General features: G+C 41.6%; 1 protein-coding gene across 1 annotated transcript in view; it reads right to left on the bottom strand.

The window, feature by feature from the left end:
• Nucleotides 1–26,127, bottom strand: part of mpp7a (MAGUK p55 scaffold protein 7a) — a 123,794-nt gene that overhangs the window by 48,602 nt on the left and 49,065 nt on the right. Inside the window, exons 4-6 of the mRNA XM_029529597.1 lie at nucleotides 21,690–21,767; nucleotides 13,836–13,916; nucleotides 6,164–6,295 (exon numbers count right to left, since the gene is read on the bottom strand). Coding sequence (XP_029385457.1) covers nucleotides 6,164–6,295; nucleotides 13,836–13,916; nucleotides 21,690–21,767 — 291 coding nt within the window. The remainder of the gene's footprint in view (nucleotides 1–6,163; nucleotides 6,296–13,835; nucleotides 13,917–21,689; nucleotides 21,768–26,127) is intronic.

The raw sequence follows: 26,127 nt of genomic DNA, 5'->3' as shown, positions 1-26,127 counted from the left end.
CAGTACTTAAGAAGGTGAAGTATGTAAAATGTGCTTGATCCCTGATAAACTTTGAAAAAGACATTGTAATATTTGTCTCCCTTTGTTGATGTAATTGCGTTGTACTTTGCATCAAATTGTACAATATTTTTTAATTCTATCGTCAGTCAGTTGATTGGTGTTTGATTGTGTTGAATATTACATTTTTAATATTCCTTTGTTATTTTCCATAATTATTTTAAAGCATTCAGGTAATAGAGCTGTACTCTACTATATACATACAGATAAAATAGACATGATGCAAAAGAAATAAAATCAAACTCAACTAAAATATGCATATACATATAGGTAGGTGCGCGCGCGCGCGCGCACACACACACACACACACACAGGCAGATAAATCAGTTCCGCACTCACACACACTTGCAGTTGAACCTGGTGCTGGTTATACATCATGACAAAAGTGAGCCAGTCAACAAAAGCGCTGCTCTCTGCTTGTCTGTGTGCTTTTGAAACATGGTGCTCCATCTTCCTTTACAGCGCTCCCAAGACACCACGGCCTAATCCATCAAGTGACAGACGTATTGCTTTTAAAGCATGCGGGTCTATCTATAAAACACTAACATGTGTGCTGTCTGCTCTAATCTCATTAGCTGCTCCATTAATTTCCAGTCAGTGTCATTACTTTCCCCTTGCTCTCCACATTCTGATGTAAACAGACAACAGACGAAGAAGTCTTTTTTTTTTTTTTTGGTTGCATCCTCTGATAACTTTCTCAATTAAGAACTCCTTTCTGTGGTTTTCAGAGTTACTCAAACTACATCCATGCCTGCATTTGTATAGTTTTAGCATACAGTAATGTTCGTGATTTAGACTTTAGAGCACTGACATCAACTCTAAATGAATGAATGTGTTTGTGAGGGCTTGCAGACAAATGGAATGAGAGCTGCCATCATCCAACTGTCCTAATTGTGTCAGAGAGAAGAAGAGGCCTGTCTGCTGCAGATGAGAAAAGCATGGCATGTAAAACTGCCAATAGTTCATTCCAACCACGACCATTCATGGAAAACTGAGTTCGTCACAAGCTGAATCGATCACAAGACTTTCCTGTCTCATTGCAATTATTAAGTACCTTATTAAGTAAAGAAAATCTGCCAGCATCAATCACACAGCTGGAGCTTTTACAATAATAATGCTGGACATGTCATCCATATTCTTGTGTGCAATGATTTCTATAACTCTGAAGTTGAAACAGTGCTATTTTTAGGTCTATAATGAGAAGTCCAGCTGATCCACTGGTATCTCGTGGCAGGAGCAGTTGGGTGGCCTGGGCCCAGTGGCAGTATACTTATTGATCGGTGCTTACGAATCCCAGGCAGGGCGCTATGAGGGCTGGCACTGCAAAATGGAAGGCATGGACCTTTTGGGATTTGGCATTTCCATTTTGCTACACTCAGTGACACCCAGTCATGATGGAAAAACCAACACTGTGCAACAACGCAGAGCATAGAAAAAAAGAGAAGAGAGGGAGGAGAGCGATAGAGCCTCTATTGACCCTGTCACATTCCTGGCAGCAGTGGGATCAGGGCTGCTAATGATGCTTAACAACCTGGGAAGGAACAATCAAGCAAGAAGGATGGATGGAGTGTCACTTTGTTCTAATAACACACAAGAGCACAACAGCAATGTGTAATACATGTGGTTAAAATACATTAGTATTTCTTAACAACAGGTGTCTATGTGGGCAGCGTGGGGCCTCACAAGACAGTGAAAGGCATTATAATTAAATTGTAACCTTTACATCAGCTCAAATAATGTGTTAACAAAAATTTTAATGGACAAAAGAGATCAGAGGATACAGGCTTGATAGCAAAACCAGATGAATTTAAGAGTGGGAGTATGAAAGGCTCAGAGAGAGTGGAAGATGGGGTATTACTAAGATGACGACTATAGATGAGCTGAGCGGGAGAAGTGAATGAATAGGGCTCTGACAGTGATGAGGTCCAGCACGACTGAGTGGCATCCAGCAAGAGCTGACAAGTTATGTCCAAAACGAACAACAAAACTGTAGGGCACAACACAGTGGTGAGCAATGCCCAAGTCTGCTATTAAAATCTGCGTCACAAGGCTGCAGGAACATCCAAATGCAAGGAACAGAGCCGACCACAGCGGGCTTGTCAACCTCAAATGTTCTCACATCATACCAACGGTCACCCTGAGCAGCTGCGGTGTATCCGCCTCTGCTCCTTCAAAGTATTTTTTTGTTTTTCAGTGTTACTTAACATATTTTTTGTGTATGAGTGTTGTGGATTTTCCAGGATGCTTCGGGATGACATAACAGATCCTCCACAGCAAAGAAATGTGAGCAAGTTCTTTAATCAGAAATTCACACACTGATGATTACAAATAGTCAAATATGACACTTAAATTACGTTTTAAGATTGCTTTAGGTGGAAACTTCACCAGCATATCGGCTCCACTGCCACGTACTCAGCCCTGACCTCATGCAACCTTATTAGTACCCCCACCACAACTCTCCTGCAGCCTTATCCAAAATCACACTCTTTTTCAATAAGAGGACATGGCTGAGTTCCTGCATACACGCATGTTTACACTGCTCTCCAAACACAACTATAATATTGCCCTGACACCTGAGCTACTAAATCGGTCAGATTGAGAAAGCAACACAAACAACCAAAAGAAGTGGAACAAGGAAGTCATCCTGAAAGATTTTTGACTGTTTCACGGAAATGTAGCATGAAGTCACTCTCTTAAGAAAAAATGGCAATTAATCAGAGCTACTGAATAAAAACCACTCAACTAATCATACTTAACTTAATGGATGAGTCACATGCTAACTAGAGCCCTGGCAGTGCACTGTCCAGAATGAGATAAACTAACACTGAGGGAAAAACTTAAACAGAGAAAGAAAAGAGCACAGAAAGGAGAGAAGGAAAGGAAATTAGACATTGTGCAGCAGCACTGTTATGATGTCAAGTTTGGAAATTTCAGGCTGATTATATGAATTTGCGAGTTAAAGGGCACATCCAAATCAATTTGGTGCGGCAGTGAATGAAGAACCTGAACAATAAGAGGGTTTTTATTGCTGAGCGGAAGGGCTGTGACCTCACTGTGAGCATCTGACCCGTTGGCTGTTTCCTTCATGTACAATCTAATTGTTCATTAGGGTCAGTTTCCCTTTATAGATCTACAGGTTGTCAATCTTCAAGGTCCCAGAGGTAAATGCAGTCATTCTAATTTGAGGGTCACCAAATTTCCCCTTCACAAATGACAAAGTAACCTAAGTTTTTTTTTTTTTTTTTTTTTTTTTAATCACCCCCCCCCCCCCACCAAAGACACATTTAGGGCCATTTCACATTTCATGTAAGATCAACATTTTTTGTTATGCAAATTTAGAGAGAAAACAGTAGTTTTGGTGGAATCAATTTTTTTTGTCAAAGACTTTCATTTCAATGTTAGGCCTTAAAGAACAATTGTCAAAGTGACAAAACCTCAAGAAAATGTTGATTGACTGAAGCAAAGAAAGAAAGATAAGACGAAAAAAAGACTCAAGACCTCTGTGGAGTTCACTGAGTGAGGTATGTTCACAGGTGTCACTTCTGGCTGCTGCAAAGCTATTTTGAAAACATTTCCCACTGACATGGAGTGAAAGGTTAATGTGCAACAAAAAAGACAAATTCAGGGGCATAAATCTGGTGTAAAAAGGCCTCCAGATATACAGCAGTGTACAGCAGCCACTGTAGAAGTCACACTTTCTTCCCGAAAGTTTCTATTACCACAGCAATTTGTTTCATTCCCTGTGGAAGTACTTGATAAATGCAAGTCTTACCCTCTTTGGACATATTAATCTTTCTGGCCACAAGACAGAGAGGAGCCATAGCCTCTGATAAAAAACATGTTCCAATACAAATGGGATAATATTTTCAGGTGATTGTGAGAAGGCGCCTCTTTGTGTCCTTTTGTATCCTTAGCAAAAATAAAAATTGTCACACGTGAAATTTCTGAGATGGCTCTGTGCCACAACAGCAGTCATTCAGTATTCATTGTTTTCAATTCATGCATACACAGAAACAACCATGCCCTTCAGCAGAATCATACTGTTTTCTGCATCATGGTCAGGCCAAAATTATAGCCCCAGGAGATTATGGGCAGCAGTTGTGCCCTGGGCATCCGCTGGGCAGTTAGAGCAATGACAATGGCAGCAATGACTCCTTCTGTAAGAATGAACAGTTCCTGTTGCTCCGGTATGTGGTATGTTATTTCACCTTTTCAGTTTCTCATTGCTGTGAGATTAGTTGCAATTACAGATTCAGTGGCATTAACATGTGTACTGTTGCTGTTGTTGTCATTTTTTATTTTTTTTTTTATTTTTTTTTTTTTGCTGTTATGTATGGATCTTTGGTGATGGTAACAATATATTTTGTTTTGAGAAAACCATTCAGATGTCTTAAATTGAAGGATTACTTAAAAATCGGACTTCCTGTTGATCCCCAACGAAACATTGGAGGCGCAGCACCTTTTCTATTTATCCTATTTACAGTCATTTTGGGGGGTAATAAATAAGTTAAATAAATAAATAAACAAATAAATAAATAACAGGTGTCACCCTTCACCTAAAAACTAAAATTGGGCCACTACTTCACTGCAAAAATATATTCTACATAATTAACACCTTCACTATTGTGAATAATACACAATATCGCACATTGTAAATGTGTGTGCTTCAGATGAACTCACGAGGCAAATCGCTTCAGACAAAAAAAGCCTCAAGTCACGTAATGGAATAACACTAGCTAGATGATAAAGCTGAGTGGGGACGGGTGTAAATCACATTATGGTTTCAGGCAATGCGATCCAACATAAGGCTCATGGGATGCCTGAGCAGGAAGCGCCCGCGACAAAGTGTGCTGTGAGAAAGAACCAGAATTCCTCCAAGCCACATTATTGCATTCAGCAGCTCCACAGAACATGGAATGGGCAAGAATCCAAAAATGGCTTAGGTGTGTTCTCCTTTCCCCCAGGGTGTGGTCAGAGGAGTGTGCCGGCCTGGAGCCAAGATGGTGGTCAGGGTGAAAACCACAAAGTGAAAATAGAGGCAGCCGGGGCCAGAATGGCCATGTCCAGCACAGATCAAAAGTGGGAAGGGCCTCAAGACACAACAAAGTGCTCTGATGACAGATGGAGGTCTTTCACGGGCCACTGCAGACTCGAGCATTTAAGTTCCTCTGTGTCGCAAACCACTGAGGTCAGTCAACAAAATTGAGGACTCACAGCAAAGGCAAGTGGGGATAGTCATGCAAGAAAGCTTAAAAAAAAAAAAGTAGGCAGTGCAACAACAACAGCACCAGTTAGGTTTAGTGGGGTTACACAGAAGCCCACTCCTAAATGTGACCCACCAGCTGAAAAGACCAGGGGAATGAATGGTATGGTAGTCATCTAACAACTCAGACACCCAAGATGTCGAGAGGTGGAATGAAAATGAGAACGCCGGCCAAGACATCGCTGCCGTGCATTTGGGGCCATGGGTCTAGACGCATTGGTACCTTTTTGACGTCTGGGACGATGTCTCAAGAGTAGGGACATGAGAAGCATGTTACAATAAGACAGCAACTCTGACCAGGATAGAAAAGGAAGCCATTCGCAGACACCAAGCCTAGACTGGCTAAAAATACTCATGGCCAAGAGCAGGGTAATTGTGGTTGGCTTTGGTGTGCTTACAACCTCAAGGTTGTGGGTTGGATTCCCACAGGCAAGTACCTCAAAAGCAAAAGTATACATGGTATTGACTTGATTTGTGGTATGGAAACTGCTTTGATACAAGAGTTTTTCAGAAATTCACAGATTAGGGAACAAAGCCTAGATAACAGGGATTTAATGATGTAAAGATGTTCACCATAAATAACAAAGCGTTTGATGATGAATATATATTTTATACATTTACTGAAAGATGAGCATGGAAGAAAGATGCAGAACAGCTGCAACAAAAGGTCCCTGGCATTGCCTGACTCAAACCAGGGATATTGTGGTCAATGGTTGGCATTTTAACACCACTTGAGGTGCCCAGGATGTACCAAAAATGCAATTTGAACTTCCCCAAACCCTTCAGGGATCTGCAAAAAACGTATCCGTACATGATATCAAGATGACTGACAAAGCTACTTACAAGAGGCTCCTTGTTTTTCACCAGTCTTATAATTTTCACAGAGTCCTCATCATCATCAATGTCCTCAGGCAATGGAGGTAGCTCAGGGTCATAATTCTTCTGGGCAACTATGTCGTGGACCTCAAGAAGGCTCTAGAAAGAGGAGAAAACAGAGCGATTGATTGGAGGAAAGAAACAATAAGCAAGTGTTATCAGTCAAACCATAAAGACCTTAGTTTTACCCCGGAATAATTAGCAAAATACAGTTGAGCAGTATGTGCGATTAAGAGTTTAATTGATCATTTACTCCTTTGAGCAGGACAGAGAAAATACAGACACTGCAAGGAGGATGGTTATGAATAGGAGTGTCTCCCTTAAGTACTGGGTGATTGATTTGAGCGCATTCAGGGCTAGTACTTGTAGTTACAGGCACTAATTGTCATTAGCCCCATTCTCTGACTCCATACATCTCCATGATTAAAAGCAACCAGCACCCACCGTGGACCATTGCTCACCAGGGGCTCTAAGTGGAAGGGTGGGGGAGGATGTGGGGAGTAACTCTGGCCACTAATCTTAGTGCCGACGCTTTCCAGGGCAAAGTGGTGAAAACTCTGAGCGACGATGTTCTACACTGTTTAGCGGCAGGCTCAAAGCAATGAAGTTCTCAGCCGCCTCAGATATTTCGCACATTCACAAGCAGACATAAAAAAGAGACGGGGCATAGACAAGAATGATGCCATTGAGACATTCATTTTTCAAACTATTTAACGACTCCATGTCCGGACCAAGATGCAGCTGGACGCGTGCTGCTTTTTCCGTGGTTGAGGAACGGAGAGAAAAGTGAGAAAAACATCTTCGACCTCAAATGCCAGATAAAAGTAGACAGACATACAGACAGAGAAAGAGAGAGAGCGCGAGAGAAAGAGAGGAATATCATGAAAAGAAGAGCAGTGTGTTTTATGACATGGGAGCATGCTGCAGTACAGCATTCAAGATGTTGCTAACTGGGAGCAGATGACTCTAGGAGACATAACTGGGTCTCTGTGGCTAGAATCCACTAAGACAAGCTGACCAGCGGATAGTTTGCGTTCACGCACGCACTTGCACACACACATGCAGTTAATCTTATGTACGTCTGAGAACTTGGTCCTGATAAATGAAGGATGATTTCAATTTGTCAGACTGACTTTTGCAGTTATCAACAACATGTGATTCATACATGACAATCAGGAGGTCAACTTTTTGTCCAGGCCACCATTTCTTCTGAAATGTAGAGTGCATTAAAAGCCAAGCCAACATTGTGAATAAGTTATAAACATTATTGCTGATCCCTAGACATTCAAATGTCATTCAAATCATGAACCCTGACTCTAAGAAAGTAAATTGTTTTAAGAAAGCATAGCATTCAGTTATTGCTGCTACTCACATTTCCCTACACTGCAAGCAACCAACGGATGAAGAAACAAAGGCAGCTTGACATACAACTAACATCAAGAAATGGTTTTAGTAATTTTAGGCATTTCTGAAATCATATAACAAGATTCTTCCAGGGATGATGTGGAAAATATATATATATATATATATATAAATGTAGCCCAGCTTGCTGTGTCCCCAGATCTCAGAAACTACTTTGATGTCAGGAATGTCAGGAAAAGTGATGGCCAAAACAACATAGGTAATATCCAAGTTGTAAAGGACCATCATTTCTCTTTGCTTACTTACTTACTAGCCTTTACAGTATACCCAATGTCAACTTTTATTCAGAATCTAATATTGATCCTAACCTTAAAGAGGGTTCTGAAGTAATCCACTACAGCAGTGAACACCAGACAAACCAAGAGGAGGCGAGGGTAAAAGAAAAAGAAGAAAGAAAGAAAATCACCAAGATCCCAGAATACAAATTGAATCATTTTTTGGTTGGTTTTTCCATCTTTCCAATTTCTCTTATTTTCTTGTACCTCTTGTTCAAAATTCTCTCCAATGCTATTAATCCTCTTTCAGGTTTACCTTACATGGAACTTTTTCTAAATTTTAATCAGCATCAGTTTGTACATTTCTCTGAACGGGCCCAACGCTGTTTTCCTGGCCATATTCTGTACTGTACATAAGCACACACTTTTTGTTGTGTTGCACATGTGAGGATGCTGTGTCAATACAGTGTTAGGCAATGGGTTCAGTTGCAGTTATTGTAAGGAGATCAGTAATGTTGTGTGAGCTTCACTTATGAGTTAACATTGATTTTATAATGGAGCGATAGAAAGTGAATAGAAGCAGCACTGAATAAAACTTCAGAGGGATAATATTTGCAAACGAAAGCTTCTGACCCTGTGACCACCGTCTCCATTCTGTTTTCTTAACTTTCTTTTTCTCATTTTTTGCCTCCACGGGGGGCAGAAGAAAATCTGTTTTAATTTGCCCTTGTATCAAATTCCCACAGTTTTCTGAAAACATCCTTTGGTGAAAGCTGGCTCGGCAGTGACGACAAACCCAGAGAAAAACAATTTTTTGAGTTTGAGGTTGAAAACATGCAGAGTTGTGGCTCTCTTGAAGGTATCTGACTGTCAGTCACAGCACCTGATCTGTGTTGCAACAACATGTGGGTCAGCCAGGCGTCCATCAGCCTCTCAGAGGGTTGGGCCTGGTGCCCAAGAGGAAGTACAACAGTGCTTTTCTTAAACTGTGCAGAATTAGCTACTAAAGCCAGACTGAAATGATCCTCAAACAATTTGCCATTCATTTGACAAAGAAATATATCAACAATCATTTGATTTAGTAGAGATATTACGGGACCTATTTGCCGGTCATTGTACTGATTTCAGCCTGTGGAACAAAATAAACCTCAAATTCAATTGCTGAAGTCATAAATAAAAAACATTGCTGGATGTAGTTTCTAAAATCCTAAAACCTTTTGCATCAAAATTAAAGAAAAAGAAAACAACGTGAATGCAAGGTGCAAGCTTTTTTTGGCTGACAAAAACCCAGCGTTGGCAAGTCCTGATGTTATGATGTGTGGAAAAGGGGCTTTAGTTGATCAAACAAATTAGTACATTTTATTATATTCTAAAAGTTTATGGACTTTAAATTTCCTCAATTAACATATTTACAATGGACTTCGATCAGAGGAAAGTTTGTAGCGACAAATAAATAAATGATGCAAAACATTACACAGTCTCCCAGAGACAAAAAAATATTCCAGAGCCCTCACTACACATTCCTGCCTCAACCTTTCCTCCACTAACCTGCCACATAGTTTCCTCTGAACAAATCCATCAGGCCTAATATCCTGACCTCTAAGTGTCCTTCCACTGATGGCACTTCCGTAAATCTGACTTTCACTGCCCCTTCACCCACCCCACACCCTCTCCCATTGGCTGTACCAATCAACCCGTTACAGAACCACAACTAATTCCTTGTAAATACTTTCTAGGAAGTAGCAATAACAGGTCTCATGCTAATAGACAGCACATGGCGCATGCCCTGGCTGCTGACCATTGATGTGGGGTACCACACAAGTACAAATGTTTTACGCAACACACATTTTGCATGGAAGCTTTTGTCCTGGGCTCGAGTCGGTCGTGTTACAACACAGTGTTGGTGTATCAGCCACCTAATCAAATCTGGAGTACCAGTTATATATAAACCCAGCAGCCGAGGCTGAAGAAAAGAGGAAAGCAAGGGAAATTGAGAAAAAGGAAAGAAAGTAGAGGTGAAGCGAAACCACCCTTGTTTTCCAGGCATCCTGTCCTTTCTTGGTTCGTGTGTTTGTGTTCATTAGGCATAATAGGGATCCCAGAAAAACAGATCACTGTGCTTGACAAAATAAACCTGCACACGTACATTCCTGGCATTGGCCTCTCATTAAAGCCCCCGGCCCTGTCACAGGCCTGCTCGACTTTCAGCTAGCGGTACAGGATCGGTGCAGGGTAACTGCTTTCCTATTGCGGGAGGGACCCTGCTGTGAGTGCTCTGCCCTGGAGGCACTGCTGTAGGCCAGCTGGGATATGACACCAATGCCCACCCTGGCTAAGCCTTGAACCCCAGCACACAGCACGCATACATACATACACATACACACACAAACCTTCCCCTGCATGCACTGGTGGAAACAGCCAACCATCATAATTGGCACTTTCATCACTGTCAATATTAGTCTTGCTGAGTGGGGGGGGGGGGCAAAAGGCAAAAGTTGTTTTTTCATGTGCAAATCGTAAACGAGAAACTTTGTGGCAGAGAGGGAAGTGAAGAACAAGAAAGAAAGAGTAATGGGAGTTTTACAGAGCTTGATTTATATCCTCACCCTAGGAATGGATCATTTCACCCATAATTAAGAGTGATACAGTTACTATCGCACAGAGACGCCATTCAAAAGCAATAGCCATCTGCTTGTGTTTTACACCCCCAGTTCTGATTTACACTGGGCTGGGCTGGTATGGTATCAAGTGCCCTGGAGGACAGATGGAGACAGAAAGAGAGCAATGTTTTAATACCTCATTCTTGAAGCCCACTTGTTGCCTACAGTCCGAGACACAATGTCAAAAAAAAAATAAAAATAAAATAATAATAATAATAATTATTAATGATAACGATATATATATATATATATAGTGAGACAAGCGCCTCCATACTTGAGTGGGTAGACTAAAAGCCCTCTCTCAGAACCTAGGTGCTGGAACTAATCTATTACTGACCAAGTGTTCTTGCTGAAGCCAGCAAGAGTGTTTCGGCCCGCATGCTCAAGAGCTGGTGATGAACACCATAATGTAGGAGTCGAGGTCATAAAGTTGAGAAAATGTGAAGACATGCCGATGTCAAACGCTCAGCTTCACAAACCCAGGTGTCATGACTTTCCTCAAAAACAGCCTTCCTGAAATTCCCAGAAGTTGGAAAATGCTGTTTTCTTAAATTATTATCCTAAATTATTTTAAATGCCCTCAGGGACACGGGGACATAATATAGCTGCAGATTTATATCAGGACACATTAATAGCTTTTTCTGACAAACTAGAATAGCAGACCAGAACTAAGTAGACTGGTTGGCTGCTCCTTGTATTTAAACCTTGTGTTTTTGCTGTAAATCAGTGTCTGATAAGCAGGATCATGCCCTCAGCTGCTTATAACAGTGCAATCTTCTGAGGTGCACGTTCAGCAGCAGGGGAAGCAGTAGCCAAATATTTTCCATTGTTTCGTGTAGAATTCTTTGGCTGACCTCGTTCAGCACTGGAGCTGAGCTCAGCTGAGTGGTGAGTGGGAAGGTGGTAGGAGAACAGAGCCATAGCAAGAACCAGAAACAAAACAAGTAAAGAGTGAAAACAAGTAAACACTGTTGAGAGTGAGGAGACAAAGCCTAAGTTGGACTTGGTGTCGATGCAGAGCTGTTAGTGTTCTTACTGGAGTACAGCGCCCTATTCACTTTCTCCTCAAACAAATCATTATAAGAGGTTAAGATGTGTTTTTATAGATTAAGCATTTGTCATTAATGAATAAGCATTACCATGAAGTACTTTCATTTTGTAAATGAGTGTAATTTCATCAAGTTAGGCTGGCTTTAAAGATCAACTTGATATCATGCCAAAATGATTTTACTGGCCATTCTGCTTTAACTATTCAGGTTTGCCGTTGCTGTTACCACACTTACCAGTGATGTCACTGTTTGCTGGCACACACACACACACACACACACAAAAAAAAAAACACAGGGTGACCCATTACTATACAAGCTAATAAATCTAAATTAACTAATGAACTTAGGCTGCGTAGTCGGATAGGGTCAGGGAAAGTCGAGATCAGACTTGGAGCAATGGAGTTGGCCACTTGGTTGCAGGAGTGAAAGAAAACGTGCTCTAAAAATGGCAATGAAATGAAAACTCCAATCATTGTTTTGATTAAAGCTCAATTGTAAATTATGTGATGCTTATTAAAGTTATTTCCACATATAAATCTGATATAAATACTGCAGATCTAAAAATATCTAATTCCATGAGTCACATTTAGCTCAGAGGGGATTGGAGCAATTTCACACTTTTTATGAAAGAACACTTTCTGTTTTTCAACTTGACTATTTATCATCATATAAAATAAGAAATTTAGATATGGTCACCTGATCTACTGGATCTGTTGAAGTGTGAGTGTGTGTGTGTCTCTGTGTATATACAGCTGGCCCACAATACTGTTCATTCATTCATCTTCAACCGCTTATCCATTTCCGGGTTACGGGGTGCTGCAGCCAATCCCAGCTCACATTGGGCAAGTGCGGGGTACACCCTGGACAGGTCGCCAGTCCATCACAGGGCCAACACACTGAGACCAACAACTACTCACAGTCACACCTACGGACAATTTAGCGTCACAAATTAACCCAAACATGATGTCTTTGGATGGTGGGAGGAAACTGGAGTACTCGGAGGAAAACCAGGCAAGCATGGGGAGAACATGAAACAGAAAGGCCCCAGGCCCGGGAAAGCTCACAATACTCCTACCTTAGCTCCTCCTCACCTCAGGGGTTTCAGTTGCTGAGCTTCCTGATTGGTTACTTTCACAAACTGTGTGTTTTGATTGAACAACCCCTGTCATGCCAAATACCTTCACAGTCAGTGTAATCACAATAATAAAGATGGGATTTCTGACACAGGTGTCTCTCGTGGCAAGCACGCCAGATCTTTTTTTTGGCACGCTTTACTTTGGGCTTGAGAGAGACAAGAGATCAAAAAGTCCCTGTGTAGCTAAGCAGGAGAACAAAGCAGTAATTGTGGATGTGGATGTATTTTGATTATGCATCCACCAATATATTTTAATGTGGTACTGTGCATTAAGTGGCAGTGGTAAAGTAGAATGATCATAATAAAAGGTGTCAAAATATGCCACATCACTAATAATAAATATCTTTAAAATGTAACATTGAGCCTGTGTTAACAGTTCATGTATGATAATATGGAGGTGGCAGATGTTAGATGGATTGAGTTTATATAATCTAGAGACAAAACACCCAATAAAACCAGAGTAGAGATGAAGATTGACTGGTTTTATTATAATTTTTTACTTTTGAGTTATATCGATGAAGAAATTAGTCTAAATTTAATAACGTACTACCTCGTGTGTCCGTAAACTCCATGTCTCTTCACAGAGTTGAGCTTAAAGTTACTGAATATTTGGATGAACTGCAAATGCGTGTATGTATTGTGTTGGGCTGGGAGGATTTCACAGTGAGCTGTATTTTCTGGCAAAGCCCAGCTAAGCATGATAACAGTACATCAGTCTATCCAGCTCTCCCTCTATCAGCTCTGTCTGGCTGAAACACCTGGAGGGACTGTTAAATGGCTGCAGTTATGCATTTGAAAATAATGTGTAAATTTACTGCGTTGCTGTCTGCGTCTGGATAATCAGGCCAGCGGCTACAGCCAGGAGGAGAAGAAAAAGCACACCGAGGCTCTGGAACAGCTGTATTATTTTGTGTATAGGATGATAATCACATCCCTTGCTAGTGCTGTACAAACAAGAAAGAGCCACATTGTTGGGAATGATATCAGTGGGAAAACAAGCCAAAGTCTGTGTTTGATTCAGGCTGTTTGTGGTAAACAGATCAGCATGACACTGACAGAACACTGTTTTCCTTCACTAAAAGAATATGTGCTTGCTCTCCCTTAAGCTTAGCTGAACGCAAAATGAAGACTGTAAAGAAGAACAAGTAGCAAACACACCTTGATATGGGGTTTGGCCAGTAGTATCAGAAGCTCTTTGATTTCTCCATTGGCTGGTTTTCCTCCAAAGTCCTTGGATAACTAAAGAAGATGAGAGACAGATTGCTCAACAGAAATGCATCAACATGTCAGTTTAGACCAATTTAATTCTATTCACACATTACCAAATCATAGTTCAGATTATTCAGGGGGTTATCTACAGAGTAAGGTTCCCATAGAGAGATAAGCTACACTTAGCATCAGTGGAGAGGAGAAACTGCCTTTTAATGGGAAATCTCCAGAACTGGACACAGGACATTTGGCTGTAGCTCTTGACCACTTTGCTTCATATTGTGTCCTTTCTCTCAAGTTAAAGGGGAAAAGAGAAGAAAATCACAGCCACAAAGTTTTTCTCTCCCCACAGTAACTGCAGCAGCTCCAATGTGATGGAACATGTTGGCCCCAAAGCCTGATGCAGAGCTATAAATCCACCTTTACACACCTTCACACCTGGAAATTGCTCGGCACAACAACAGCATGTGAGTGTTAAAGGCCTAGATTTGCTAATATGGAATGGATAAAGTGCTGCTGTTGAACTTTTACAACCCAAATTTCAGTTCGCCTGTTCAAGTTCATGTTTGAATACACCCGAATCGCCACGAGGATACATTTGACATCTGATTACTCAGAGGTGTACTCATCCAAATGTGGTCTTTTCTCTTTTTTTTTTTTTTTAAGTGTGTAATTTTTTTTTTTTTTTGCCTAGTGTGTACTTGCTGTGCTAAAACGGATATATCTTTGCTGGAGGCAAGGTCGTACCTTATAGCCCAGGTATCACAATTACTGCCACCTTTCTTCTGATACAGTATTTGTAAGGATAATTTTTCGGTTTGGCTCTTGGGATGCAGAGAAGTTATCAACTCCTCTTGGAGAAATTTTGAGCTATGAGAGCATCTCCGAACTGCTATATTTCTGGTAGCTGTGACACAAGTGCCTCTAAAGCCCAAGCCACGCTCCTCTGTCTGTGTTCTGATTTATGGATGATCCTGTTGGATGCGGCTGCATATGGAATGAGTGAGTAGAGGGGCTGTCGCACACAAAGATCTGCTTGTACTCATGTAAGATCGGGAACTAATGTCAACTACATGAAGAGGTGGGACTCACAGACTGTGGAAGGTCATGTTTCTTCTCTTGTGTGTGCTGTATGATCACATGTGTACAGATGGTCATACTGTACTTTAGCACGTTGCCTTAACTTCAGCTGCAAGTAGCATAAATTGCAGCACACTGAGATATGGGACTGAAATGAGCAGTCAGGGAGTAAATCTGCAACCACACTGGTCGTCAGTTCAGGCCCTTTTGAGGCAAACCATCACAGCTATCACTGTAATTTCAAGATCGTGTTTTGGCCTGTTTGTCAACAAGCTAATTGAAATGTTTTATCCTTTTATCCCCCCTCCAAAAAAAAAAAAAAAAAAAAAAGGCAAACAAACAAACAAAAACCTGACAAATTCCATTCAGCTATCTTTGCTATAGCTACAAGTCTCTCTGTAAGTTGGTAACTGGACAATATTTCCAAGCTCAATGAATAGAATAAATTAGTTATCATTAATACATAAAAAAAAAAAAAACACATTATGCAGCTGAAGAAAAAGACAAAATATACTGCATCAAAGAAGATGCATGGATAATTTCGGTGCCCGTGTTGTCATCACATAACAGATAAGTTGCACAGGGAAATGTTGCATACTCCTCCAAATATAACGTTGAGGTAGATGAGGACAGAGGTTGGAAAAACTTTTTTTTTTTTTTTTTTGAGTAATGAGCCCTGCGGTGTGGGAAGAAGGCAACAGAGGTGAAGCAGTGGTAAATTCAGGGGGCTGGGGATCAGACTTGGGTTAGGGAGGACACTATGTCACTACCTGAAGACTGGAATATCTGTTTATGTCGGATGGGGGTATTATTTGGGCCCCTCCCTTCTCCCTTGAGGGAGCGCAACTAATGTATAGTCACAGTGGTCAAGGGCAGTCAACCTGAACTTCGCCAAAGCCTGAATTCACTTTGTCAAATACACACAAAAAATCTGAAAGAGCAAGGTCAGAGTAAGTGACGCAGAGAGAAACGGGGGGGGGGGGGGGGGGGGCACATGTCAAAAGGAAAGACGAGATAAAAATGAAAACAAAAGGGAAGAAGGGAGGAGGAGGCCAGTCACGATCTGGGTCTTTTGTGAGGAAACACCACTTGCTCTGATTCAGCATCGTCCATCATCATCTTCCAGCTATTTACAGTGAGGGAGGGAGGCAGAGAAGGATGAATGGTACATTTCCACTCCCTCATATTGTCCTATAAAAGCACCTTGTCCCATAACTTACAGATGGCACATATCTGACTACACACGCCACGCTCTACCTTCATGCTTCCCTGTTCGAATCACATTTTCCATCGCAGAAAAGTGAAAGAGGGGGCAAAAAAAGATACTGGTCTCCTCTGAGACGGTGTGCGTTTCATTTGTTAAATGTCATGGCAGGCGCTAGGGTGTTTAGATATGTTTGATCCCAGCATGTCAGTTTATAGCTCTGCACTGACCCTGAACGGCTGAGGGCTCACTTCTTATATATATTCTGCCAATTCATCAAGCTGACCTTTTTTTAATAGCTTTTATTTAAACCATTAAAACATGTTCACCTTTTATTTGCTATATCCACTCTAAGCCAGTCCGCGTCATCCATTTGATCCATGATGGATAAAACGTACTTTGGCTTGATTTGTTGCCTCTGATCAATAATAAAGCAGCTGACTACAGTAAGGATCCCAGGAATTCATTCTTCCAGCATTTTGACTCAATTTTACACAGTTATGGACAAAGATGTTTCCCTATTATAATATTTTATAGGTTTTCAATAAAAGTTTTAACGTCTTACGGTCTAAATTCTGGCACTCACTTTCTTAGAAAAAAGTGGGGAACTAATGAATACATGAATTTTTCTCAACCAGGTAATCAAATTTAAAGAGACAAAGTTGTTTCTAAAAGTGACTTAATGCCAAAATATGCTTTTAATGGGTAGGTTCATGAAATACATAAACCATATCAGTGGAAGGTTTAAGATGCAATAGTAGTATAATGACTTGCAGGTACAACTATTTAAAGCTTGAGCCGTATAAATTCAAAGGTTATATGTTTACAAGTATTGCTTGGTATGTGTGAGGCCTGCAGGAAGTAAATCCCATTTTCAACTGGGTAAGGATTACAAAAGGTGCCACAGCCCTCTGCCTCTTGTCTTGACTTTGCTTTGATTGCTACTTGTTTCATCTCCCTTGGATGCAGGGTGTTGGCATTAGTGCAACTTGGTGCCCCCCGCCAGTGTATCCTCATTACGTCAGCTCTCCCAGTTATCATGTCTTACTCGAATGCTGAATCTTCTCCTTCCACCACATTGTTTCTTCCATGTGCTTTGGATGGAGATTTTACTTTGCGCTGAACAGCACCATCCTATCATAGATCCTCTGATTAACAGCATTTCATCTGTTTTGTTAAATATTGTGGCTCATTTTCCTTCCTCGGATGCCTGGGTCAACTGTACCAAGTGTGATTCCTAGTGTTGACAGCCCCCTTGATCTCCTCCAGTCCTCCTCCTACCTGTGCATAGCTCTTTTTTTAATTGAAACAATCTGAAGTATTCTGACGCATTGACACAGTACACTCTGGATCGTAGTGATATTCATACAGACTATTGTTCTGTGTGCTACAGGCCTACCATTACTCTCAGTTTTATTTTTTGCTGCTGGTGTGTCTTCTGATTTGTCATGGCCTTATGAGCTAGGTTGTGAAACGGCCCATTTCAGAAAACTGGACTGAACTTTGATTCTTTATGAAGTCCTGAAGCTCTCTGTGTCTCATTCCATGTACTTGGTTAAACTGAGGACTGCAGACCTGTGCTCTCTGATGGCATCCAGTGGTCGTTCCATGTAACAGCAGGTCGTTGGGTAAATAGATATTGGAAAGCTGGCAAGAGGAGAGACAGGGTGTTCAGAGGGGAGAGGGACATAAATGAGGCACTGGGACAAGGAGTCCTTAGCTCAAGTGATGGACACTGATATGGAACAAGAAGTTGGTGTTCAGCTTAATGTTGATTTGGGATAGACAGAGACAGATCAGATCGGCAGCCTGGAACTTCCACGGAGCTGGCATATGTGTGCGCTTAATTCGCCCCTTTTGATTAATGTAATGTGGTGTTTTACATTCCACAATGAGGCAAGAGTGCTTCTATTTCAGCCCTAATGAGCACTATAAGGAGACGGTTAGCACATATATGCTAATACATATGTGTACCCATAAATGTGTGTACAGTCATCCAGTGACATGTCTTAATATGTATGTAATACAGTACTTATTCCCTGGGCCCAGAATCGATCGTGTTTCTGGTGATGTTGGCTGTGCTCAGTTGCTTGAGCAGTGGCAGTCACCTGCTGTGTTTGCTAGACAGTGCAGCTGGGGGGCAGACAGGGGTTGAAGTGTCATTTTATGTTAAGCAATAAATTAAGTCGCCATTACCCGAAACCCAAGCCCAAAAAGAATTTCATCTAACTGTAGATCTCTCCTGCTATATTTCAGCCCTCAGCCACCACTTCAATAGCGCTCATTTGGAGCAGTGACATGGATGAAAAACAATCTCCTTTAAAAATACATCGCAATGCTCAGGGTCGGGAGTTTTCTTTTTGAGTAGCCAAGGAGGGGGGGACTCAGGTCTGCGGTGTGCTGTGAGACGCTTTGATATACCATCTCCAGGCTTTATCCCGATACTTGATAATCCCAGGGAGACGCTTTGCGGGGCATTTACCTGGAAGCATAAATTTGAAAGTCTGTAATTTGACAAAAAGATGGAGAAATAAAATCTGTGTGAGGTGAGGGGGTGCATTTAATGGAGGTTGATTGTTGGGGGTCTATTCAACAGCCTGTGGACTTAAGTGAGCATATATGATAGTCAGCTTCTATTTCTCTTTCTTGTCTGTTTGAATTTAATCTTTCAGGACTAACAGCACAGTCTAACAAACTGACAGAGGAAGAACATTGAAATATATTTTTGAGAATATTGTCCTTAAAGATTCTGGCTTGGCCCTCCTGGTTTGGTTTAACATCCTGGGTGGCTTGGGATTCCTCTGCTATCCTCTTTGTCGGTATATGTGGACCTTCCAGGATGGAACGTTCTGGCGACTGCACTTAAACTTGTGGCCTACAAGGTCAGGAAAACCACTGTAAACCACAAGACAGTCTGTCATTCGTGACAGTCTCAGGACATGCTGGACTCTCCCCTCCATGGCTTTACCCCGATTGACTGTAAGGCCTTCAGCCCCTGTTTCTCCTGTCTTTCCCTTGACTCAGTACTAATTAAGATGATGTATGGCTGTGGGCTCTTTAGAAGGGGTGGAATAGTCGGAGGCACTTTGATTACAATAAACAGAGCTGGAAATTTCAAACAAAACCACACACCAGCAAGAGGACTTTTCCTCTGCTCCAGTCACTATGCCAGGCTGGTTCTTGGGTTTACACAGGTGCATATGTCCAAACATGTGGATGTGAGCGGGGAGTCTCAGGGTAATGTGTACATGCGACTTTCGATAAATATTGCAGACGAACAATACTGTAACTAATGTCCGGATACCGGTCATTTATGTTATAAATGAGACTAAATATCTTTCACAGCTTGAGGAGAGTGGCTGGGCCAGTGGAAGAAAACCATCATCAGTGGTCCTGTCGGTCCTTTTTAATGTCTGTGTGAAGACTTGTTTTGGGCAGGAATACAAAGTGAAGGAGGGGTGCTCCATGTGATGCAACTAGATACTTCCTGTCTTTAAATCTGGATATTTCATGCATCGTCAACATTTCTTTATAAAGACAGATCTCAATCGTCTGCAGTCTGTTCACCACTGCCGTCCATCAGAGCACAACCATCCATCTTCAACTTCAGCCTGAATGAGTGGCCCTTTTATCCAGTCTCTGCCCTGGGAAAATGATCAGTTAGTCTCTACAGAGATGGGTTTTTGATTTCATGGTGGATGTTTGGGCAGAGAACATGTGGCAGGGTAGGCGGTGGGTGTGGGGTAGAGACAGTGTTATGTTATTGTAACAGACCAAACTGAGAAGGGGACAGAGCAGCAGAGTTCACTCGAAGGGTAAGAGGTGAAAGAGGATAAACACTATTAACACTACTGAACGTTACTGGGATGTGTGTCGAGATTATGCACATGTGGCTCCAAGTTATTGTATCTCCTACAGCCATGCAATACAGAGTCACTTGGCATTTGTGATCTGAAGTTTCTGCAATTTGCACAACTTCTGTTGCAAGACAAACTATCAAGCTACATAAACTATGTCTTGGTGGAGTTCAATATAAGATAATCACCCCTGCTTGGTTCGACAAGCATGCAAGAGAGAGAAGACATAATGTGAGTGTAGGCAAGAGACTAACCCTAACCCCTAATTGTTAAATTAATGGAGGAACATAAGATCAGAACAATCTCTAGTGTAGGATGAGAGAACACACTCTACCCCAGCCCAAGCAGACATTTAGAGACAAATCTGAGGTTATGGATGGAAACAGACAAGCTTCCATTTCTGTGGCAACTTATTCATCTCAACACCTTCTTATCCATACTTTAGAAAATGTCTTGGCATCTTCCCTGTTCCCTTATTAGCTGAACCAACAACAAAGTAGTATTTGGGGAAAAACAGAGAGTAAAAAATCCACAAGCCTCTGCTCAATGAAATCAATTTTACTCAGTTTAATCTCTATTATTAAATCCTCATGTTTCAAACGCATTATGAGCTTGCCTACAATCGACCATCAAGGGTCTGCTATTGACCAAATGATCTTGTTACACAAGGCTTATGGCAAGCTGCCACCATACATATCTCTTACTGTCTTATTACATTTCCTGGCTGAAAATTTTCCAGTTTTCTATTAAATGCTGTTTTGCTTATTAAAAAGTAAGGACTCGTGGAATTTGATGATCTGAATCTTTAACTCGCAAATAATTCCTGCTGAGCTTAATTAGCTGCAAGACAGCACTTTCACATCCAGATTGTGGAGGTCATACACAAACAGTGCAGTAAGGTAATTTTTCCCCCCAAAGTCTGTGTCATAATTAGTTTCAGACAGATGGAATAACTTCCACATACACCCTTCTTTGCTTCCACTATGATCAGTTCCACTCTAATCCCCACAGTGGGATGAATCAGTAGCCATGGTAGTCTGTAGGTTTTTAACCATCATGTTGGGCAGTGCTCTGCAGAATCATAATCAAAACAAGAAATTAAAAAAAAAAAAAAGAAGACGAAGAAAGAAATATCTTCTGGAAAAATTCTGTTCATTCCATAAATCATGGTCCTTCAACTCTCAGTTTAGACTTGAAGCTGGTTTGGAGCATAAGCTATAAATAAAGATGGACATAGCCTCCATGATGTCACCTAAATGTGTCTGAAGAATGGTTTTACAGCTTAGTGCGGAGTGGGCTGCTCCACCATTGCCATATTGGCAGTCCTTGACTCTACCTGACACCTAGCTCATCAAAAATGAACAAACAGGAGGGGAATTTAGTATATTTCTGTTATAGAGTTAAGACATTTTAACATAAGAGTCTGTAAGGAGCAGCTCTCTTTTGGAGCTACTGGCCATTAAAGGCACCTCAGCGGTTGCTTTATTTTTCTGCCCTGGAGGTTGACACTGGTGACACATGGCCCAACACCTTATTCGATCTTTTTGTTTTTTTCCATGATTTGTTTTCCTGCAAAAGTTTCAAATCAAAGAAATAAAAACCACCTCTGAGAAAAAAAAAAAGATGCAAAGGAAAAAAAAAGAAAAGAAAAGAAGACCTTACTTCTTCAGCCAGAACTGCTACGCTGTCCAGGAAAGGGACTGGTTTGCTCTCCTCATAGTGCTGCAGCCGTTCGTGGATCTGAAAGGAGAGATTGTGTCCATCAGAAAGGAACAGAGAAGGAGATGATGGACGTCAACACTGGGCTGCAAATGCCACAGCAAATCCTGTCTGAGCAAATGCACATACATGCGTGAGCAAGGGAGTGCACATGAGAAACTCATGTGCATAGCAATAAGCATGCATGTATGAAAACATGTACAACCTCCATCTATCCACACCACTTTAAACTCACACTAGATCAGAATGAACCAGCAGCACGCACATACAAAAAGTCCCTCTACTCAGCACAACAGAGTATTCTAAGTATTTCAGCTAGCTTAGCCGCTGTACAAACAATCCAGTTTTCCACTATGCATTCGATACTCCCCAGTGGTCCGACAAGGACTCCAAATCATTTCAACAGTCTGGTTAAATTGGTTAAACATTTTCTTATCAGCTTCAGCAGTATAACTGCACAATGTGGAGAGACAAAACTATATCTCTGGAGAGTGACTAAAATGGAAAGTTGCCTTGACTCGTGCATTAACGTTTACTGATTTATACACAGGAGAGCACTTCATCATTCAAAGACTGATACGTAAAACAGCGATGGAATAATGTATACACACAACCACGTGCCTGTGCTTATGCACACAGGGTGAAACACAGCCACATACTAGTGCTGCAGCCTACGCAAAAAGACATAAAAAAAACTACAGCTATCACATATGTGATTTAAAAGCAATTGTGAAGGAATGTGGCCTACAGGCTGCTGTCAGGCTCTATCAGAAAACAAACAGGGACAGCCATCCTCTAAACAGCCTCTCCTGAGTCTCTCCTCAGCCCAGCATGGTAAAGGGGAACAGGGCCACGGGTCTGATGGATAGCTGGGCTCGGGGCCTAGAGATTCAGATGGATGGCCCTGACAGCATTCCAGCACAATGGAGGAACAGAAGGCCCTCTGGCTGGTGAGAGAGTGACAGAGGCCCTTGGGCCAGCTCAGTGTTTGTGGGGCCAAATCCACACATGTGGGAGCTTATGCACATATGTACACACACAGATGGAGCAGTGACAGTTTGCCACAGAAAATCCTTTGGGAGGACACAAAGTGAAAAGAAAAGCAGACTGTTTGCTGTCACACTGTGAGCAGCTACAGATGCTGTGTACAATTAAAACATCTGTTTTAAGGCTGTTAAACACACTTTTTCCTTCTCACTTTGCAAAAGATGTTTATCTCAACAGCACTCTGCAGTAGCAGCACTGGGGATACTGTGATAATACTGAATTGAGTGAGGTGAATGTTGTGAGATTACACAATCACACAACAGGATCTGTCCCTATGGAAATGTTTGTGGTATGTTTGGCTGCTGGCTAAAAGTTTGGAAAAGCTCTGATTAGCAGAAAAGAAATACAACATGTTTGGATGAGTTCATTTCAGTCTTTTCAAACTGTCATCTGTCTTTGATAACAACCAGAGAAAACTGAGTGCTGAAACTCAAAACATGATGTCATTCACTAAACAAAACAAATAAGCTAATGTGAGCACTTCAAAGGCACATTTACAACGTTTTGGTTTGAAAAATGAAACAGCACTATACGTTAAACGTCACGCATATACCTCTTTCTCCCCAACAAAATTCTAGTTCAGCTACTGGCCTGAAGCAGGTTATCATTTTTGCTTGACTTATCCATGCACACTCCAGTAATAAATCACCGCCTGTTAGGAGAGTGTCTCAGCCAACAGAGCAGCCCTGTTTCAAGGTCAGCTTAGAGGTTCAAATCCTTGTGTAAAGCTGACATTACTCGGCTATAAAACACGGTGAATTAAGCGCATTGTGGAGGCAATCTGCTGAAGGCCTGAGGGAGGTTGCTCAGCTCAGCTGTAGAGCGCAAAAAAGCTGTGACTTGAGGACCCCAAAACAAGACAGTTGGTTGTGGTTATAAGAATAATGGTTCGCAGCAACTTGGAAATGTACAGCAACTTGCCCAAGAGCAGTGATAAGGTTAAGAAAAAAACTGGAACAGCTTCAGTGGCACAAATGAGCCATGAGTATAAGGCAACTTTCAGTTAAATTATTGTCACTATCTTTCATGTTTTAGGGTATTAAATGTAATACTGCCACTCTGGACCAATTGCTGGAAATTTTCATCCTCATCTGTTTAATTTCACATAGCCACATTATATTTGAACAGATGCTCTCTTGCGTTCATGAAGGCCCAACAACTCCACCCTGTGCTCCAAGTCCCCTTGTCCATCTATTCGTCTACAGTAGAAGACCCTAAAAGGATAGGCAGGCAGCTCTGGTTACTTCATCTGTCATGATCATCTTTGTAAGAAAACAGATGAAATAAATGAGAGGTTGCCAGTGTCTCCACTTCTCCAACATACCACAGTCCTAGTGACATCTGCTTAGGTAGTTGCTGCTCCACCACCTCAGCTTACTTAGTTACTGTGGAATTTCTCCTTCTTCTTCTGCTTCGTGAGCAAATGCGAGATTGAAATGCTTTTATTTACAGTTCAGGACACTTTCCAAATACCCATCCATGACGCAGTGATGTATTTTAAAGTCATTACCCTGATTTTTGTATAGCACGTTCTCTGTCCTCTTGGTGAGGCAGCAGCGTTCCTGGCAAACAGCAGAAGTGGCCGGGTGGAATTTAAAACAGTGAAAGGCAGTGTACTACAGCCAAAGGCGGCTTAGCTCAAACTGGAGCGCCGCTCAAGGACACACGGCAGAACCAGAGATGGGGATTCTGATGCTCTGGTGAGAAATGTAGCGCTACTACAAGGTAAACTGGGGTTGGGATCAAAATGTTTGAAAGCTCCCTAAAGGTCAGGAAGTGTAGAGATGAATGAATGCACACTTTCATTGAGCTATATAATAAATAATAAAAGAAAACATTCTAGAATAGGGGTGCAGTGCAGTAGTATCTGCTTCCAGAAATACCTAGTGTGCTTAAAATATACACAAACACACATGGACAAAAAATATGAAGAAAGCCACTACTTGGATTTGAATTGATATGAAAAAAAAAAAAAAAAAAATCAATCAGAATGGACATAAAAACAAAATATCTGTCCATGTTCATCTCCAAGCACTGTGAAGGATCATTGTGAAGATTAGGGGTCAGAGACACCTCAGAGATTTTTCAAGAACCCTCTGCTAATAAAACTCAGAAATCTCAATTTTACATACACTGTCTTCATGATCAAAGACAGAAGAACACTGACCATGGATGTGGAAAAAAATCATCACGGCTTGAAAACACTGGTCCAGACACACTGCAGTAAGCTCAGTCTGGCACAGAAACGGGAAGAGAGCGTGCAAAAGATTGAAAGCCTGATAGATTGAGAGGTTTGCTGATGGAAGGAGAAGGAGAGGTCTGGAGATCACGGGGCTGGATAGTGTTTCGGTTTCTGAGTCCTGCAAGGAGGCTCAAGACCTCTGGTTAATGTCCACTGCCCAGAAAACCTGGTGTCGGACCAGCTTGGGCTGATTTTTTTTTCACCTCCCACTCCTGTTTCTATATCTACCTGCTGGAATGGATACAGTTTCAGGCCTCACTTAATCTACACCAGCCCAATCTCTTGGTCTGATCCAGAACACCTTGTCAAGCCACTGATGCCTGATAGACTTGAACTTGCTCGGATGATGCGTGGACGGCATTACCGAAAGACGTGCAGAGTTACAACAAGAATAGTTATGAGACGATATGTTTACTTAAGAAAATGAATAAGATGAATAAGTGTACATTTGCTTTCTCTCCGGTCACAGAGAGTCATTTTTTCAACGTCTTGGCAGGATGGCATCAGGTTCTGGACAATATGTTGTGGTTTTTGCACAATCCTGAAAATGACGGTGCCGTTCTGCATCAGCCTGCTGAGGGTACAGCCGGCCAATCCTCCTTAGTAAAGTTTATGCTCACCAAAACTAGAATCAGCCCAGTGTCATCAAGTACTGGCTATTAGAAAACGAGGCTCCAGTCAACACTAACATTAGTGGTTACAAAGTTTAGACAAGGACAGCAGATTTCCTAAGGGATCTTCCATCCAAATTCTTTGTCTCAGACAGTTGTCTCAGGGTATGGCTAAACCAAAAAAAATAAAATAAAAAAATCACACTTTTAATTACGCATACGCAACGACCCTGCCAAGGTGTGTCATAACTTTCAGCCAATTTCTATCAGGGCCAGTTTCTCTAAGGCATCCCTCCTTTCAAACATGCTGCAGAGCTCCACATTTGTTGAATGATTTTTTTCACATAATTGAGCTAAGAATTTCTAACGCAGCACCTTCCCCTTGACCAATAGCCCTTACAGATCCGGTCTGGTGCCTGAGCAACCTATGTGTTGTGGAAAAGAAATGGAGAATGTGATTAAGCTGATTAAGAATTGGAAG

This window comes from Echeneis naucrates, chromosome 20 (genome assembly GCF_900963305.1).
Source record: "Echeneis naucrates chromosome 20, fEcheNa1.1, whole genome shotgun sequence".
In the NCBI taxonomy this organism is placed as follows: Eukaryota; Metazoa; Chordata; class Actinopteri; order Carangiformes; family Echeneidae; genus Echeneis; species Echeneis naucrates.
Note: the sequence above shows the minus strand (reverse complement) of the source record. Positions and strands in the feature narration are given on the sequence as shown.